This window comes from Hevea brasiliensis, chromosome 18 (assembly GCF_030052815.1).
Source record: "Hevea brasiliensis isolate MT/VB/25A 57/8 chromosome 18, ASM3005281v1, whole genome shotgun sequence".
In the NCBI taxonomy this organism is placed as follows: Eukaryota; Viridiplantae; Streptophyta; class Magnoliopsida; order Malpighiales; family Euphorbiaceae; genus Hevea; species Hevea brasiliensis.
The window spans coordinates 43,962,450-43,983,765 of NC_079510.1; the positions used below are offsets into that span (position 1 = coordinate 43,962,450).

Here is a 21,316-nt window from a genome sequence, read left to right on the forward strand (position 1 = left end):
AATAAAAAAACAAAATTTAAAAAACACGTGAAAAAAAATTATTGGCTGTCAATTAAACTGAGATTTGCAAAATCTGAGTTAGGTTTTTATTTTATATTTATATATTTTAAACATTATCAATAATTGCATTAAAAAAAATAATGAAAGAGTATTTCTACAGGTTCCACAGCCTAATTAAAAAATAAGTTTTGCTTTACCTAATTTGCCCCTAATCTCATTCGTGAAATATGAGTAGATTGAGCAAACGGAAAAGGAGAAGTCCACCGCTTTCTGAACCAATCATCTCTCTCTAAAATTCCAAAAAGAAATACTGGAGCTAGTCATTTAGAGAAGGAAAAAGAGCGGACAGCGTTTTGAATTCTTCATAGCGAGATCAATAGCATAATTTTCTTTAAGGAAATTAATTTAAATTATCGATTTTAATTCAATTTAATTTTAAAATTAAGAAAAAGGGAGCAAAACGGATTATCTCTTAAATTTAATTTGACTCAAATTCAAGAACTTTTAATCAGTTTCAATCTTGAATTTCATAAGCCATTTCCACTTTGATTCCAAACTCAGTTCGGACCGTAGCCATATATTGTGTGGATGATGAAATTCCTAGCAAATGGTTTGATCGTCTATACTGAAGTGTGAAAAAGGTTTTTTGTTTATAAAAATAAAAAATAAAAAATTACGAGGACAGAACTGGTAAAACAAAATTAATTCATAAATAGGGTATGGCCGGAGCAATTTGCTAGCCAATCATCGCCCCTTCGCTCTTTATCAAGGCTGTCCAACGTTTTACTGGCAATGTCAGAAAAGTCTTGCACAAACACCAAGAAATTAGTTTTTTCCTATTCCTTTTCTCCTCAACCAAACAGCATTACATGGAGAAATATAAGGTGATTTACAAATAAATTTAAATTTAATATAGAGATTATTTCGTTAATAAAATAATATTTTAAAAATCATTTTATTAATGAAACAAACTTTAGAAATTAATTTTCAGTTAACGGTCAATTAGACTGTAAAATTAATTTATTAATAAAATTAAATTTTAAGAATCAAATTATACTAAAGTTTAATCGGTTGATTTTGCTATACTTCAGAAACTTAATAATAAATTACCCATAAAATTAATTTGTTAATAAAATTAAACTTTAAGGACCAAATTTTATCAGGGTTTAATATGGTAATTTTGTTATACTTCAGAGACTTAATCATAAATTATCCAAAAAATATAAGTCCCAAGTCTTTTTTTCGTTATCAAGTTTGTCCACCATCACTCATTAAACATTAAGCTTCTTCTTCCGACTAGGTAAAGGCTATAACTGCAATTAACTTAGGACCCATTTGCCCAAAATGAGTGCAAGTCCGATGGAGTTGGCACTTAGTACCCAGCAACTTTGAAAACTATAAAGAAATCCTGCTCTGCTAAGCACAGCAACAATCCAAATTGTACAGTTCGACCATACTTAAACATTTTCCAATATAGGTGGTAAAGATGTGGAGCGTTATGAAACAAGATTTTTGTCCTTACAATTCAACCCCATTCATAGGTTGGGCCTACACTATTTGAATCTAATTATTTTGCAGCTGGATTTCCTCAAACTTGAGAGGCCCAATAAGAAACCTCTTTTGCGCGCGTGCAGGTGATGCTTAAAAATATGAAAAAGAGATGAGGACTTTTATTTCTTTGTTGTATATTAAGCGCAGATATTACATGGTGAAGTCCTTGCTTTGGGCCTCTAGGATATTTCAAAACTAAGACCCATGTTTGGTGCTGTATAATATATAGTTACAAATTGAACAAAAAAAAAAAAATCTGATAATCTATTTAAGGAGAAAGGGATGAGATATGCCTTACTTCTTCAATACGCTAGTTACATCCTTTCTGGAACTGATTGGAACTGGAGAGGTAGAGAAACCATTTTGCTTATTTGAAACCAGATGGTGATCAACTTTCTTATTTCTCTCTTCATCCTCATTTGACCCACCAGGGGATGATGATCCGAATATTTGGACTGTCAGGCTTCCCACTGCAAGCAAATTTAACTTTATTAATGGACATCATAAATCAAGGAATCAGATGCAAAGAGAGACGTCAATAACTAGGTAACTGGGCAGTAACAAATCCAAATTCCAAAATGTGCTAACCTAGGTATTTTTATGGCTTTATATAGTTTCACGAGTAAGTATGTCATCAAAAGAAATTCAATGAATTGTTTGATTATTCCTGAAAATGTCTAGTTCATAATCTGATTAAGAACTTCATTTCCTAGAAGTTAGATGCGGTCCTTCCAAAAGAAATTAAAATAAAAAATAAAACCATCAGTGCATGAGACTCCGCATTTTCCTTTATTCTCACATGGTGCGTTGTGAATAAATACGTAAAAGCTTGATGAAGAGAAGTGCATGAGCCAATTTATGCAAACAGCATCAATCTTTTGGTTATGCATTTGCGACAAAAGTGTGGACATGCATTTGCGACAAAAGTGTGGACGCAAATGTTTTTTTTTTCTTGGGATGTGTAGAAAGAGATGATTCTCATTGATTTCAATTAATCTGTACATGGGTATATATATACAATTGGTTCCTATAATTGTGTTCTACTAATTAGGAAGAAATCCTAAATAAGAAATCCTAAATAGGAATACAGAATACAAAATATACAGAGAAATAATATAGTGATTGACTTTCCATAACATGGTGATTGACTTTCCATAACACTCCCCCTCAAGTTTGAGCATAGATGTTAATCATGCCCAACTTGTTACAAATGTAGTCAATCCTAGCTCCATTCAGAGCTTTTGTGAAAATATCTCCTAACTGCTCTCCAGTTTTGATGTGTCCTGTTGAGATGATCTGTTGTTGAATCTTTTCACGAATAAAGTGACAATCAATCTCAATATGTTTGGTCCGCTCATGAAACACCGGATTAGAAGCAATATGAAGAGCAGCTTGATTATCACACCACAATTTCGCAGGCAGGGAGGTCTTAAAACCTGTCTCATCTAGTAATTGAAATATCCACATTACCTCACATACTGATTGTGCCATGGCTCTGTATTCGGATTCAGCACTAGATCGAGAAACTACACTCTGCTTCTTGCTTCTCCAAGACACCAAATTTCCTCCAATAAAAACGCAATATCCGATGAGTTGACCTCCTGTCAACCTTAGATCCATCCGATCGGCATCCAAAAACATTCAACATTCAAATGCCCATGATTACCATATAGCAAACCTCTTCTGAGCGCCTTCAGATAACACAAGATTTGTTCTAAGGCTTCCCAATGAGCAACAGTTGGGGAAGACATAAACTGACTTACCACACTAACGGCATAAGCAATGTCAGGACGAGTGACTGTAAGGTAGTTCAATTTTCCTACCAATCTCCTGTATCTCTCTGGATCTTCAAACTCCTCATTCCAGCACTGGTATCAGAGCAGGTCATCAATCTAGGGTGACTATTTGTTTTCACTACCCAGCTCAACCCCCTCATTCCACCACTGTGTGCTGTCGCCTGATCCAGTATAACCATTAAAGGACTTCTGAGGTTTGGCTCTCAGATCCTATTTTGGTATTTGCTTGATTTGTGATTTTGGGTTATTTTGCTGCTATAAGCACTTTGGATTAGCGTTTCGGTTAGTTTTCTTTGTCTCAACAAATGGCAGACAATAAGAATGTTATTTCTGATGTGATTCCGGTGATGACTAAGATCACGGAACACAAATTTAATGGTTCGAATTACCTGGAGTGGAGTAAGACTGTTAGGGTCTATTTGCGTAGCATTGATAAGAATGATCATCTTACTAAAAATCCACCCACTGATGATACACGACAAACTTGGCTAAGGGAGGATGCTCGGTTGTTTTTGCAACTTCGGAACTCGATTCATAGTGAGGTAATTAGTTTAATTAATCACTGTGAATTTGTTAAGGAATTGATGGATTACTTAGATTTTCTGTATTCTGGTAAAGGGAATATCTCCCGTATTTATGATGTTTGTAAGGCATTCTACCGTGCTGAGAAAGAGGATAAGTCTCTCACGGCTTATTTTATGGATTTTAAACGGGTATATGAGGAACTTAATGTATTGTTGCATTTTAGTCCTGATGTGAAAGTTCAAGAGCCCAACAGAGCAATCGGTCATTATGAGTTTTCTTGCAGGCCTTCCTTCAGAGTATGAGACTGCTAAATCTCATATCCTCTCCAGTTCTGAGATTTCCTCTTTGCATGAAATGTTCACACGGGTCCTTCGTACAGAGAGTACTCAATCTTCACAGCCTGCCAGTAGTGCTCTTATTAGCCGTAATCTAAATGGACAACAGGGTAATAGAAGAGGAAGTAGAGGAAGAATTACAGACAACAGAAGTAATCAACGTAATGGAGAGGCTAGTTCTAATCAGGACTCAAGAGGAGTCATTTGTTATTATTGCCATGAGCCTGGCCATACAAAATATAATTGTCCGCAACTTCAGAGAAAAAATCAGCGATCACATATGGCAAATATGGCAGCAGAGAATTCTACAGTGTCTTCCTCTGAGGAAACTATTTTGGTATCTGCAGAGGATTTTGCACAATTTTTCCAGTATCAGGCATCTCTAAAGCCTACCAGTTCCCCTGTCACTGTGATCGCTGAGTCAGGTAAATCCACTACATGCCTTGTGTCTTCTTCATCCAAATGGGTTATTGATTCTGGTGCGACAGATCATATGACAGGTAATTCTAGTCTTCTATCTGCTTTTCAGTCTAATCTCACTTCCTCTACTGTTACTTTAGCTGATGGTTCTACTTCTTGTGTCATGGGTTCTAGAACTGCGAACCCGACTTCGTCAATTTCTTTGTCTTCTGTTTTGTGTCTACCAAAATTCTCTTTTAATCTACTTTCTGTTAGTAAACTTACTCGTACATTAAATTGTTCTGTTTCCTTTTTTCCTGACCAGTGTTTATTTCAGGATCTTACGACGAAGCAGATTATTGGTAGAGGACGCGAGTCAGGTGGTCTCTACATTCTGGAAAATCATGTACCGCGGTCGCTTGTTTGCTCCAGTACCTTAACACCTCTTGAAGCTCACTGTAGATTGGGTCGTCCTTCTTTGTCTACCATGAAGAAGCTGTGTCCTCAATTTCAGTCTTTATCAGTACTAGAATGTGAGTCGTGTCAGTTTGCAAAACATCATCGTTTACCTTCTGTGTCTAGAGTCAATAAACGGGCTTCATCTCCTTTTGAGTTAGTTCATTCTGATGTTTGGGGTCCTTGTTCGGTTACATCTAAAACTGGATTTCGTTATTTTGTTACTTTTGTTGATGATTACTCTCGTGTTACCTGGTTATATTTAATGAAGAATCGTTCTGAGTTGTTTTCTATCTTTTGTGCCTTTTGTAATGAAATCAAAACTCAATTTAATATTTCTGTGCGCATATTAAGAAGTGACAATGCCAAAGAATACTTTTCAGCATAATTTCAGCCTTATATGGTACAAAATGGCATTCTTCATCAGTCTTCCTGTGTGGATACCCCATCCCAAAATGGCGTGGCCGAAAGAAAAAATCGTCATCTTCTTGAGGTAACTCGTGCTCTTCTTTTTCAGATGAAAGTACCTAAACACTTTTGGGCGGATGCAGTTTCTACGGCATGTTTTTTAATCAATCGTATGCCGTCTTCTGTCCTTAATGGGGATATTCCTTATACTACTTTGTTTCCTACAAAATCTTTGTTCCCTATTGAACCCCGTATTTTTTGTTGTACCTGTTTTGTGCGTGATGTTCGTCCACAGGTTACTAAATTGGATCCAAAATCTCTCAAATGTGTCTTCCTTGGGTACTCCCGGCTCCAAAAAGGGTATCGTTATTTCTCTCCTACACTTAATCGTTATCTTGTTTCTGCAGATGTCACATTTTTTGAGTCCACTCCATTTTTTCCTCCATCATCTGTGTATGAGAGTCAGGGGGAGGAGGATGATCTCTTAATATATACTGTCCAACCAATGTCTAGTCCTCTCCCACAACCTGTTCCTTTTGTCTCTAGACCTACTCGACCTCCCGTTGTTCATGTTTATTCCAGGAGATTGGAGATTTCTGACTCAGATCCTCCACCAGCTACTTTGTTGGGAGATCCTGTACCTCATACTGATCATGATTCTGATCTAGACTTACCCATTGCTCTTCGTAAAGGTAAACGTTCATGTACTTACCCTATCTCTTCTTTTGTTTCTTATAATCAATTGTCTTCTTGTTCTCTGTGTTTTGTTACTTCTTTAGGCTCTGATACCATGTAGAAAGAGATGATTCTCATTGATTTCAATTAATCTGTACATGGGTATATATATACAATTGGTTCCTATAATTGTGTTCTACTAATTAGGAAGAAATCCTAAATAAGAAATCCTAAATAGGAATACAGAATACAAAATATACAGAGAAATAATATAGTGATTGACTTTCCATAACATGGTGATTGACTTTCCATAACAGGATGGAAGATGGAGATGGGTATGTATGCATCTACATGTGTGTACCCAGCAAGATAAAAATAGAAGGCAGGGTACTTGGTAGCGGTTTCATCTAAATATTGAGAGCAAAGGGAAAAGAGGAGAGGGGGGAAGAGTCAAATCATACAAGGATAAGCTTGGACAGAGCAGAAACATAACTGTTGATAGAAATTTCAAAAAAAAAAAAAAAGAATAATGTGGTTTCTCAAAGTTAGATCATTTCTGACAATTTGTTTCCAGCATAAAATATTAACTATAAGAATAATAACCAGAGATAAAAATTTCTTTACCAAGCACAAGAGCAGCCCCAATCCAACCAGCAAGACCCCACCTTTCACCAAGGAGAAACCACGCAAAACCAGCACCCCACACTGGTTCCAGCCCATAAATTATTGCAGTTTCTGTCGCCGATACATCACACATGGCAGCCATCTGTACAATCAATAAATTATGTTTGTTTAGCTACAATTTTGTAAGAAGAAGGGGATCCTTTATTTAAGAGGAGAATTTAAACAGGACAATCTCCCAAAGTTCTATTGAAGCCTTTTATCCATTTGATGATTGGTCATCCCATAGGCCAAGCTCATAAACATCTCCGAGACTGTTAGTGAATTTAAGAGACCCACAAGGCCAACGATAAGTATATTTATCCTAGTTGTAAGATCTCACATTATGGTCCCAATAGCACATGTGTTGACATTGGATCTTAATAACAAGCTACGAGTTAAAAAAGAAAAAAAGAACAATACAAAAATGTCTTTGATCTTAATCACTAGAAACATGTGTTGACATTTGAGTGATAAAACAACAGCACCGCCACAATCAAATTCTCAACTATTAGCTTCACAGAGTCAATATATCAAATTGATGAAAGAACAATGGATCATAATTTAAAAAGCATATTCAGAGAAATGGTTGTCATTTAAAAGGAGGGAAAGTCAATCGAAAGCAACTTCCAACCAGGCCAGAAGGATAAAGAGACGATCCTCTATAGTTTACTAAGCCAAATCCACCATTACCCACAAAAAAAGGGAAAAAAAAAGAATAATAGTTGATAAGCCACTAGGCATCTGTGTGAGTGATTACCCAAACCTGCAAATGTTAGGGGGAATGATAAGAATGATTGGAAATATAAGAAGATGAGGAAGGCCAAAAGAACATGAATTTGAAAAGTTATGGCTACCAAAATGGTTACGAGCAATGTTATTAAGTTGAGAGGCAAGAGGCAAGGCAAAGGTCTTTTTGAAGTGAGGCGTCATAGCCTAAATCTATATATATATATATATACTTTTAACATAAAAATATCATATTTTTAACTAGTTTAATAAGTTTTTTTTTTAAAAAAGCATATAAAAAGAAAAAAAGAAAAACATATCATTTGCAATATATGCAATATAAAAAAAATAAAAAGCAAAAAATAGTAAGGTTATGGTAAGGAAATGAAACTTAAAGAAAGATTAATTAACTCCATTTTATTAGGGATTAGGGTTTAGGGAGAAATAGGAGAGCAGAAGAGAAGAGGAAGAGAGAAGAGAAGAAGGGAGAAAGATGAGAGAAATAATAATAATAATAATTAAGCTCAGCACCTCGGCGACAGAGGCGCTTGCCTCTTGGAGCTGGGCTTTGCCTCGCCTCACCCAGCGCCTTTAAAAACATGGTTACAAGCCAAATTGGAGTTATGTAATGGTATTAGACTTGAAAAACTCCCCTTCCCTCTCCACACTCTATCAATTTTCAGTAACATTTCCTTTTCAAGGTTTTTTGAATAAATGGTTAACCATTTATTATTTTGGACATGTATATGGTATTTTTACTTGTGAAATTAACAAAATTCTTAAACATGAAATCCATACTGTAGCATTCAAAAGCACTTAAAATAATAAATCAAAGTTTAAAAAAAAATTCATATTTGAATGACAATCATTAAAATTCGATAGAACTGTTGACACCGCAGCATATTATTAAACTCTTGAAAATCTAAGCTCAAGATACAATTTGCTTATCTGAAAAGAAATTCAATTGCATGAAAACCACAACTGCTCCATAATGTTCAATCCTGTTTCCATGACACAACGAGTAATCATGATTGAGATTGAAAACCATAAGCCCAAAAACCCTCAAATTTGCATACGCTGATTTCTCTTTTCCCTTCTTTGAAGAAGGTCACGTTGCAGAAATAATATAGAACAACAATCAAGAAGTTGCAGATGGTAAAATACAAGAAAGTATAAATTTTTAAAATTTCAAGTTTTTCTTCAGAATGTTGACAAATTATGAGAGTACCTCAATCCATAAGCATAATCCAGTTGAGAATACTCCTGTATACAGTGCAGGCATCCATGGAAAAGTAACCATCCAATGCCAAACCATTGTCCATGTCCAGGATGATGGATCACAAGCGTGGATGCCACCAGACCAGCCTCCAACAAAATACCATATTGTTGAGAAGAGAGCAACAACACATACCTAGATGGAAACCTCAGGATTATTCGTACCGATCATGAAGATAACTGGGCTGCATTTTTGCTTTGCAAGAACATACGAATAAGACACACCTGATATCCAAGGAGAGATAAGAAGTCCTTTTTATTTGTGCTTCTAGATATATGTTCAGTTCTAAGCATATGGACACCAAAAAACACCGCACTTAAGAAGTTCAAGAGATCTCCAATCTGAAAGCAATGAAGTAACATCCACATGGTAAGAATCCTTTATCTGACAATTTGATCAACATCAAATATGGTACAGGTACTACTAACAGATCATGGAAAAACAACTAATGAAACACACAGTCAAGACTTACGCTAGGAGGAGATCCACTGGATTCCAGCATTGCAACTCCTATGATGGACATAAGAGCTCCAAACCAGGTACGGGCAGGAACTACTGCTCCTAACATACCATCAAGCAATGGAACCACAATTACCTGACAAATTCACCCACAATATGCCACAAAATTGCACTTTCAGACTTCAGGTACTGTCACAGATCAAGGAACTGTTCTTGACACAGCTAGACATCGAAAGAAACTTACAGTGAACATAGATATAAATGATGCACGCCCAGCATCCGATGTCATCAATCCAAGTGCCTGCATTAGGTATCCTAAACTAACCCAGAAACCCAACTCAATCCCTGCATTACGGGTTTTCACATTGCCTCGTGCTTGCAATACAAATGGGATGAATGGAATAGTAGATACAGCAAATCGTACAACAGTAAAGGTTGCTGGATCTATTATTGCTTCAACTTCTTTGACAACTGGAATGTTGCTAGCTACAATATAAAAGTTACCAAAGTTAAAATTGTGATGTAAATATGGTTCTATAGTAAAGTGAATGAGTACTAAGAAGATATGGCCTAATAACCAACTTGCCACTGATATTAATGTGCAAATGAAGGAAGGCATCCAAATTGACAAGCTATGAATCCATAAGAAGTCACATGTGCATCAAAACCAGCCAAACAACCAACTCATAGGGCCATAATTCTTGTAAGCATTGTAAATTTAAATGTAAAATCAGTATAACTCTGATTATATTTGACCTGATTTTTGTAAAAGGCAAGTATATGGTCATGTAAGGAAAAGAACAAAAAATAGTATAGTAAACTCAACTCAACTACATCCAGACTTCATTCTAGTTGGATTCTTTTTAAGTTTACATCAATACAAAAATCTAGAGCACCTAAATTCTTATCTGTTGCCTTATCTCATATCATTCTAGGTCTACCACTTGTTTTCTTCAATCCTAGTCGACCTTCCCTACCAAATTTCTCCTTTTTTTTTAATTTCGTTGTCGTGAGGCATATTAGACTATAAACAACGTAGCCCTCCCCTTCAGTGAACCCCACAACACCCCACCAAATAAACTAGAACAACAACTATGATTATTCATTACCCATAAGTGAGTTGTTAACATTGAAATTCAATCTTAAAAATTCTTTGCACTCTACGATGAACATGCCAAACCCATCTCAATCACCCCACCATCGACTTATTCTCAATGGTTGCTACAAATAAACTCATTTCTTATTTGGTCTCTTCTTGAATTATCATATTTCCATGTCAACATTCACATCTCTCTTATCTCTCACCCTAATATTTGTCTAGACATATTATCAGCTCGCCGCTTAACACTCGTTGCCATAGATCATAGTTGAAATGTTCAATCAAACAGAAGTCCCACTAATTTTTTTTTAGCTCAGGATTGGGCAAAACGAATTATATTTAATTTTTCTTAATGAAACAAAGAAATTGAATTTTTCTTAAATTTAAAGGAGAGAAAGTAAATTAACTTACCATAGACAACAGTGATGACGTTGAGCAAAATGATGCTCCTAACTTTCGTCGAAGTAAACACTATCCTCCGCCACAAAGATTTCCTCCCAAACAAGGCCTTAAAACTTAAGGTCCGTTTTTTCTTTTGAGATCCATTTGGATTTCGCTTCCAGAAGACCGAATTGACCGAAGAGACCTCGTTTTTTGCACCATTATCAAATCCGATCCATTTTCTCGACGTCGAATTACGCAAATTTATTGATTTTGGTAATGCAGTACCCGAATTAGAGCTACAAAACGAAGAAGAAGAAGAAGAAGAAGAAGAAGAGGAGGAGGAGGAGGAGGAGGAGGATGAAGAGGAATCGTGTAAAGAGAGAGTGGTGAGACGATGTCGTTTAAAAGAAGATAAGCGAAATGAGAAGAAGGAAGGAGGAGATTTGTCAGCTGTAGAAAGAAAGCAATTGGGTGTTGTGTTTAATGACCATTTACATGGTGGTAGAGAAGCCATAAATCGAAAGCTTGAGCTTCAATACCAGTCTCTGCGTTCTCTGCTGATTCCAGTCTCCGCGTTCACAGAATCAGCAATTCAGAGCACCAATTATCGGTCAAAATCGTCGTCGTTTGATGCTGTTTTGTCTTCGTCCTAAACAACACGTGACGAATCTGTGGTCAGTGGTCATCGATACTGGCTTTTCTTTTATTTTATACACATCAAGCAATGAGAACTTTCAATTTTGTCGATTGTTGATGGCCTAGCCTAATTTAGATTGGGCCTTTTGTGTAATGTTAAGGTCCACATAATTGGGCTGATAATAGGCCCCCTAAACATTTATATGGGTGTTTAGTGCGGACGGGTATTTTTATTTTTCTTCTTTGCAATCACAATAGTGAAATTTTTTCACAAAAATGTAAGGTGAAATTTTATGGAAAAAAATTAAATAAACCCCTATAATTATAGTTAATAATTAAATAAGTTTAAAATTAAATTTTGAGTTAAATAAATTTTATACTTTTAAATTTAATAAAGTATTACTTTTTAATAATAAAATATTATTTTTTATTTTTTAAATAATAAAATATTAAAAATAATAATTTTAATATTAAACAAATTTTGTTCACATATTTTTTTAATTTTATTTTAATTAAAATTTATAAATAATTTTTAATATTAAAATTAAAAAAATAATATTTTATTATTAAAAAAATAATATTTATTAGACGTGAACTTATTTAACCTTATTAAAAAAAATGGAGCTTATTTGACTCAAAACTTAATTTTAGACTTATTTAACCCTCCTTTAAAAGTACATAGATTTATTTGGTCTTTTTTTGTAAAATTCTATATTATACATGGGAAGAAAGTTTTTGGAGGTAAAATATTATCTTATTTGGAGCAAGGATTTTTAAGATAAGATTTTTAAAAATTTCAAAATTTATAAAATTCTCAATTTTTAACCCATTAAATTAGTGAATTAATAAGGTTTACTTTATTTTAAAAATTTTCAAAATCCATTCTATTTCAATTCCAGCTCTTAAGTGATTTAAATATTTTTAATAAAAAAAATTCTTATATATAAAAAAGAAAGTTCAAATTCATGGGAAATTATTTGGTGCTCAAAGCACTAAATTTTAGTGTTTCTTGAATTCGCATAAATGTGAATTTTTAATAAATAAAAAAAATAAATCCCATGTATCTATGTAAGTGAAAGAGCACACACGATAAGTATATTCTAAAATTTGCCCAAATTCATAAGTTGAGGTATCCATCTCAAGTTCTCAGCATCTTGGGCGCTCAATTTGGCTACAGAGACGAAGTATAAATAAGCTCAACTTATGGTCCTCCCATGGCTAGCTAGCTCTGCAAATGGAGCTTATTTCTACAAGCACCTGAATGGAATGTGGGGAAATAATTTCAGTTAAAAAAAATATGGGGAGATAATGGAAGGACTGATGCGTTTGAATGGGGTCATCATCAATTAAATCCCTTAGCAATGCTGTGGATGCAAGCAGTCGTTGCCTAAATTCTGATGAACCGTACGTTCCAATTCCATTCTAACCATCTTGCATACCTCACTTATTCATCATCCCACAGTCAAACTCTAATATGAAGATGATAAAGAAACTTTGACCACTGGTACGTGTCTTCTACTTCCTCGCACCAACTCTCGATCTACTCCAGCATACCAAAGCGTGAAAATTTTCTGTCATTTTTTTTTTCTTTCTTTGAATTCTTTAAGGCTATAATGATATACTCAGTCATGGCAATTGAGTTACTCAGGATTCTTTAATTCCACGCTTTCAGTAAGCAAAACGAACAGCAAGGGATAGAAAATTGATTGCAGGTAGTTCAAAAATTTAAAAGTTGGTCACAGTTGGAGAATCTAATAGCTTAGCCCCACTGTACTTTTCTTGCTTCTGAATTCTCGTCATTGGCATAAGATCAGGCTTAAAATTATTTCACTCGTGCCACTGATTTATTTTCCATACCCACCAAGCCATGATTGTATGATAGCGAACAACTCCATTCCTGCCAGATGTCTATTATGGCCAGTTGGCCGCATTTAGTTGGCCTTGAAAAATGAAAATGAAATTATCAGAATTTTGAACAACAGGAATTTAAACTGATCAATGGAATTGAAATTAAATTTTACAGAATAATATAGATTTCAAAAATGGTGTAGTTAACGCTCCTGAGGCAGTATATTAATGCTCTGAGATGAAGATCTTTGTCACAAATACATGCAAATATGGGTTCACTGACATTTAAGGACCTGGCTAGCTAGGGGTGCTGTGCTGCAAGGTAAATACTTAATGGAGTAAAATTAAAGGTGTGAATATATATATATATATATATAGAGAGAGAGAGAGAGAGAGAGAGAGAGAGAGAGAGAGAGAGAGAGAGAGAACAACAACACTACTCTGTTCCGAAACTTAGCCCTAAATCTTTAGGTTAGGTGGTAACAGAGAATTGAATTAATGGGAATGTGGTGCGTCCTCGATTTTTAAGTTTTCACAGCAAAAACATTATTAAAACAATAAAAAAAAAATTATATTGCAGCCCTTATAACGTATTTTTCAATTGACTAATTTCTTCTTTGCAAGCTTAGTAAAACATAATTAATTTTAAATTCAAATAAAAATGTTCATAGTAAAACTCAATCAATTCTCATAAATATAAATTAATAAGTGAAATTTATTTTAAATATGTGAAAAAAAATATATAGAATCAAATCCAATTAATTTAAAATTAAAACTTAAAGTATATATATATATAAAATAAAAGAAATAGTCTTTATTGATATTCTTTTGATTTTTCCTCTCCAACTGTTAGTGATTAGTGGTAAACATGTTTTTGATATTATTTAAATTAGATAATATGAAAAAAAAATTTATCTGAATCCAATTGATCTTAAATTAAAAAATTTATAATGAATCAAGTTTACATAAGAATTTTTTTAATATGAAAATTAAAATAAAAAAAATTTTCTAAAAAATATATATATTGCATTGCAAAATAAGTACTGTAGATAAATTAATAAAATAATTCTGCGTATGCATTATTTATCTATTTATTTCTTTATTTAGCCAATACACTTGTAGTCAAAAATTAGAATCCATTATTCCCTAAAATATAAAATCAACACTCGACAGCCTCATTTTTCTTTCTCCAATTGTGCATTATTATTATTATTATTATTATTATTATTATTATTATTATTATTATTATTATTATTATTATTATTATTATTATTATTTTGTTAAATTTGTTTTTATTCGATAGTGCAGGAGTCAAATATATACCAAAATCAATACAGTGACTCAAACATTTTAGTACTCATTAATTGGTATGCAGTAAGGCATTTGCTAAGCTTTTTCATAAGCACATTTACATCTTTCCCTTTTTAAGGTTAAACCTGAAGTTCAACAATTCTTCTTTCTGCGAAATAAGAACATTAATTCTCACCAAACAACTAGATTTGACAAAAAAAAAGCCAGATTGAAGGTTAGATTTGAGACAAAACCATTATTAAAATCAACCACAAATCAAAATGCGACCCACATTAACATTAACATGGCCTCTTAGGTGGTTGATATAATACATATAAATTTAGCATTTACAACAGTGGATGCCATTGTGGGACCTTTTGATATTGATTATATCTTCCAAATTGGTGATAAAAATGGTGATGATGCAAATTAAGATGTGTGCACATGTATGCAATGCAAGCTAGCTAGCTTAGCTACAGGCAGCCAGCAAGGAAAGAGCTTTTCTTTATTGGTGGGTGGAAGCAATAAACAAGAGTTTTTATTTATGGAAGTTGACATAGAGAGAGAAGAGGTAGTTGCACTCTCATCACAGCCTCTTAACTCACATTTAAATGCTCTCATCTCTCTATTAATGGCACCCAAGCAAACATTCATTTCATAGGGGAAAATAAAAACTCTCTCTTTCTCTCTTTCCCTTAATTAATTATTATTTAACAAATAATTAAATATATAGTAGTTTATTATTACCTCTTCACTTCCACACACAGAATCTTTTGAACTCATCAAACCTTAACAGTAGAAGAAAATATCTTCCCTTTCTCTCCAGCCATCTAGCCCATCTAGACAAAACTCATTCCAAGGAAGTTTCTACAGCTTCTTATATTAGATCTCACCTTGAGAGAATGAACATTTGCTTTCTCTATAGATGACATTGAGAATAACAAATACTGTATGTATTATATACAGAGAGAGAGAGAGAGAGAGAGAGGGAGAGAGAGGGGGGGGGGGGGGGGGGGGGGCATTGCTGTCATTAAAGGAAGACGGCAGGGGTATTGTTGTCAAATTGAGGAGAATGGTATGAGGTATGTATCAGAAAAATGGAGTGCCCCCAAAGGATATGATCGACCAGTGCTCTGCATGCATAAAATCTGTAGTGCCTCTGCAGTAGTAGTAGTAATAAATTAGGCCACAAGATTTTGTAAAAATAAAATTTAAATATATGTACAGAGTCCCAAGCACCTTGAGAATGCGTGTTGGCCCAGCAAGACAGGCATCCTCTTTGAGAAAAAGGATGCATTTAAGTCAAAAACCAGACGGGACTTCTAGGAATAATCAATCAAATGAGTCTCTCACTCACTCACCTCCATTACCCAATTATTGTGCCTTGTTTCATGATCATATATATATATATATATATATGGAGTACTTGTTCACCGTCCATTTTTTAGGACTGAGATTGTGCCTGGCTGATCAATGGTGATGAGGTATGCCTGCCGGTTAATTAATAAATTATAGGGTTCATGGTACAAGATTTATGTGAACGATGAAGATGACAATTTAATAAATTAAGTGATCTGTGATATATATGTCTAGGTAATTAGTACTGTTATTTGCCCAATTGGGATTAAATTAATGAATTAAATAGCTAGATAGTTTGGAACAAAGCTATCTAGAACCCTTGATGATTAGCAATCTCCATGCAAATAATGCCTCAATTTCACAACGTTCAACTTTTTGTTTTGCCTTTTTGGGGACTGATCAAGTTGATTGTCGAAAATCAGAGCTTTTTTCACCTTTTCTTTGGCATTGTTGAAAATTTGAGTGGAAAAATTAATTAAGTGCAAGGGTTTGGAATCTGGGACCTCCATCATTGATGAAGAAATTTTACTAAGAAAGAATTATGCAATTAAGTAGAATTTAGAACCCAAAAAAATAGGCAGATAATAGCCCCAGATTCTCGCATGAAGAATATAAACAGTGTTTAGCATAAGTACGTTCCATATTTATCTAGCTAGCAATTATAGCATAGACTCTAATGTACTATATGATTCTTGATTAATTGCGCTCATATATGTATAACCAAATTTCTGGGTGCATTTGGGTGGTTTCGTATCTGAGGAAAAATTAAAAAGAAGCAGAAGAATTAATTATTGTATGTAAAGAAAAAGAAACAAGAGAGAAAAGGAATTGAAAGTTGAATGATAGCCATATAAGTAGATGAATAAGAGTAACTACAGCTATTAAATTCGAACAATATAGCAGAAGGGTACAGCAGAAGAAAACACTGCAAAAGAAACGAGCATTAACACTAGCCCTCTCATTAGCTATTTTTCCTTCTCTAATTCTCACGCATTGATACACTGCCCCATAACACCTCATTAAATATGACAGAAAAGGCTAAAGCCAATGCTCTCCTCTCTCTCTCTCTCTCTCTCTCTCTGATATTCAAAACGAAACAAAAGAGCAAAAAGCTGATACCAGAAAATAAAACATCCATCTTACCGTCATTTTCTTACTTACGAATTTTTCTTCTAGCATTAAGCATTATAGTAACTAGCATACACAAAGGTACAAGAAACCTACCAACTGTTTGATTCTCTCCTAGCTAGTTGTGAAGAGGATTTGGACCCGTGTGAATTATCCTCTTATCGTCTCCGTATACAGTGTCTGAATCTCCTTCAATATCCACAGATGACTGAACTTGGCTTGGAGAAGCATGAAACGACTGTGTCTCGAGAAACCTTACTTTTCTTGGCAGAGACTTCACTAACTTGCCAGTTTCTTCATGAACAGCATAAAACAAACCTAACTGCCCAAGAATTAACAGAACCCACAAGAAGAAGACAATTGCAGCTCTACCTCCTGTAGCATTTCTCCTTCCTCCTGTTCTTTCTGTACCTCCTTTATGAACTTTCATTGTAACCAATACTGTAATATCTTGTGCAGCCACCAAATAGTATAATGAGACCACCACAAGCCGAGCATAAAAGGGCTTTCTGCACAAAGCAGAACTTGGGTTTGGATAATTCTGAGAATATCAGTGTGGAAATTTTCAGAACAAGCTTCAAGTTAGAGCAAGAGAATGATCCCAGCTAGAGCCTAGAGAGAAGGGGGAAAAAATAAAAAGCTTTTGAACTTTGGGTACTTCCTTATATTATGGGTCTAGGCACATGATATCTTGACCCTTGATTCCTGGAACCTTCTTATATATTTCTTATTTCCCTCACTGAATCTTTGGAGTTCGCACCTTGTTCCATCTAATAACGCAGTTTCTTCCACCATACCACACTTCTTGATTTGGGATTTTCTTTAGCTTTGCTTTTTGGCAACTGTTATTATTTATTTATTTATTTTTCTCTCTCATATTGCTTGGAGAGAGTGTTGTGCGTCTGTCCAGTATTAATAGCCGCTGTCTCCGGAGTTTTTATTCAATTTTATGTATATTTTCTTTATAGAAAAGGTATTGATAAACAAACTGTATTTGTACTATTTTTATGTTTTGCTGATTTCACATTTTTTTTAAATAATTCTCATTTTTCTAATATTCGCACTTTCTTTTTTTTTTATTTCTGAATGTAAATATTAATATTTAATTCCTATAATTTAATAAAATTAACTTTTTAGTTCCTTATTTTAAAAAATATATTATTTAGTTAATGTATATTATATTCATTAAATTATTAGTTACTCTGTAAAATTTTTTTTATTAATTAGTGTCTATTAAATTACTATTTAGTTTTTCTATTTTAGTAAAACTAATTTCTTAGTTATTATATCTTGAAAAATACTATAATTTAGTTCATTTATTTTAGTAAAATTAATTATATAGTTAAGATATTTGGAAGTACAATATTTTGAAAAATATATTTCTAAGTAAAAATAAAAATTTTATTGTGTGAAAACGAAAATTTTGTTGTATGAACACTAAATATTAATTTATATTTTTTAAAATTATTTAAATATTTTTATTCAATTTCCTAAGCATTATTTTTGTGTTTTCTCTATAAGAAAATATTTTTTTTTTTAAATTATTGTCTAAATTACTTGAAATTTTAAGAAAACTAATTAGCCTTTTTTACGCACACAGCTTGCACCTACGTCTATCAAAAGATGAAAAATGAAGAGAGAAAGAGAGGGAGAAGGTTGTGAGTACACAGGGGAAGAAATATAAAGAGCTCTAAATAAGGAAAAAATAATATATAATGAGAGAGAAATAAGGGAGAGAGGGTTAGGACAATTTAGGTTAAAAAAATGGGAGAATTAACGATACCAAATTAGAGGATGATGTATTTTTTTCAAACTACAAATACTAAATAATTAGTTTCACTAAAATAAATAGAGTAAATAATAGTTTGATTTTTATTAAAATTCGTTGACTAATGAAAAAATTTATATAATAACTAAATAGTTTAACGAAAGTAAAATATAAAAATTAAATAATATATTTTTAAAATATAAAAATAAAATTATTAATTTATTTAAAATAAAGAGAATAAATAATAAATTTTTTAAAAATTATTATACTTCAAAATTAACACCTAATATATAGCTTACTCTAGTCATTTTTATATATCTTACATAATTGTATAATGACAAAACTTGCACCTTCCATTCTATATATATGCTTCTCGATATCTATACAATATAGTAACCTAGGTTTGACTTCTATGCATCAATCCTGCAACTTGTATTCCATGTCTACAATATTTAAAATCAAAATTTCAATGCAATCCAAATATCTTGTGAATTTGTAATTAATGTGGCCTATTGTCTTGTCCTCATAGTTAAGATACTTGGGGGCATCATTAAATTTACATTTAATGGCATATTATTTATTTTCTAATTAAATGCAAATTTAATTGAGTGATTGAGATCCAATTTTTAATTTTAGATTTTCGATTGATTTAATTTGTTTAGTAAACACTTTTTTTTAAATTAAAATTTTTAAATTATCAATTCAAATTATAATTATATATATCATTGAAAATTAAAATTTTTAACCATTAACCTTTAATTATTCAATTGTTAATCATCCATCATTAATTACTAATTATTAAATAAATATCTATTAAAATAATTAAAATTTTCTTTTTACTTTTAGAAAACATTTTTTTTTTAAATCCATTTTTTATTTTATATTAAAACTAAGAAATTATATGAAAAATTCACCTGCAAATAATAAAAAAAACAATTTTTTAATTCAAATAAATAAAAAATTCATATATTTTTTGATAAAAAAATAAATCATTATAAAATATATTTAAAATTTTATTTTATTTTTAAACTTTTTAATGTGTGATATTATTTTTTTAGTATTATAATTATTTTTTTATTGTATATAATTATTTTTTAAATAATTATTAAATTTAATTATAAAAATTATAGTATAATTTTGATTATAAAAATATCATTACAATTGAAAAGCATATGTTTTATTACAGAGGAAAAAAATGAAAAGAACTTAAAATTATTTTTTTTTTTTCAAAAAAAAGATTGTCAAAGCATATTACCAATCTCATTAAGAATTATAATAAAGTTTGCAAGTCGCCAACTAAAAAGAATAGTTAACGCTTAGTAAGAATCAAACTCTTAACTTAAATACTTAATCAAAATATTGATTGAGTTTTACTATATGAAATCAAAATCTGTTGATTTTTTTTTATTTAATATGGGTAAATTTTTACCTTATAAGATAATGGTGATATTAAGAATATTTATAGCAAGTGAGAGCAGGAGTGAGAAACCGGGAATGAAAGCTAAACGGCTAAACAATGTACTCATTGCATTCAATTTTGGATCGTTGCATCGTTATTATACCTTTAAATGATGGTATGTTCACAAACTAAAGCATGTTCCCCTCGGTGGGGGTGGTTAATACGTGCTGGCTATTAATGGGCCAGCCCATTTAATTAACATTTTCATTATTTCAGCTCATAAATCCCTTATTTAAATTCAGACAAAAAAAAAATCCCTTGTTTAATTTTAATTTAAATATTTCATCAACTTATTATGAAATTATTCATCATTATAATTAAAAAAAAAACTACTTTTAATTATATAATCCATGATTATTATTTTAGCTCATTAAATTTTCATTAAATCAAAATAAACTTTTTAATTTAATTAAAATAGTTCCACATGTCGATAAGAAAATTTCAAAAGGGAAAAGCTATGAACATTTTAGAGTTTGAATGAATCGTAATCGATAATATAGAGCAAACTCCTACAAGTACAATGTCTATATACATATATATTAAATGAATAGTATCAGTGACAGATTTAGAAAAAAAAAAATTTCAAAGTTAGTAAAAGAGCAAGTCTTCCTTATAATTGGGTGTATATGTCCGACCAATTAACAAATGACATATTAATTAAAATTATAGTATTTTCATTAAAAAAAATGTTCAATACTCAAATTTACGAGAGATCAATTTAAATAAATATATAAACGTATAAGGGTAATTCTCAAAGAAAGAGAGTCAATTGACCTTATTTTATCGTGCTATATCTGCCATTTATTGAATTTAATTTTTAAATGATTAATCAAATTGAAGTTCACTTTAAATTTTAATAAAATTTAAATACATTAGTCATTTACCATATAATAAGTTATTTGAATCGGCATACTTTACTATATAAATTAAATATAAGTATATTGATATATATTGAGCTATAAAATTAATTTCCTTGAATTCAAATTTAAAATTAACAAGGTGTTTAACATAACTTATGAAAATTAGTTGCTGATAAGTTAAGTAATTAAAATTTTAAGTAGTTATGTATTTAAATA

General features: G+C 32.2%; 1 protein-coding gene across 1 annotated transcript; it reads right to left on the reverse strand.

Moving 5' to 3' along the window:
- Positions 1-1,648: 1,648 nt before the first annotated feature.
- LOC110652473 (uncharacterized) lies at positions 1,649-11,432 on the reverse strand. The gene is made up of 7 exons (XM_058140634.1): positions 10,780-11,432; positions 9,514-9,755; positions 9,283-9,405; positions 9,035-9,151; positions 8,763-8,945; positions 6,770-6,911; positions 1,649-2,021 (listed from the first exon to the last, which is right to left on the reverse strand). The coding sequence occupies exons 1-7, from the start codon at positions 11,264-11,266 to the stop codon at positions 1,846-1,848; spliced, it is 1,470 nt and encodes a 489-aa protein (XP_057996617.1). The 5' UTR covers positions 11,267-11,432; the 3' UTR covers positions 1,649-1,845.
- Between the last annotated feature and the right edge of the window lie 9,884 nt (positions 11,433-21,316).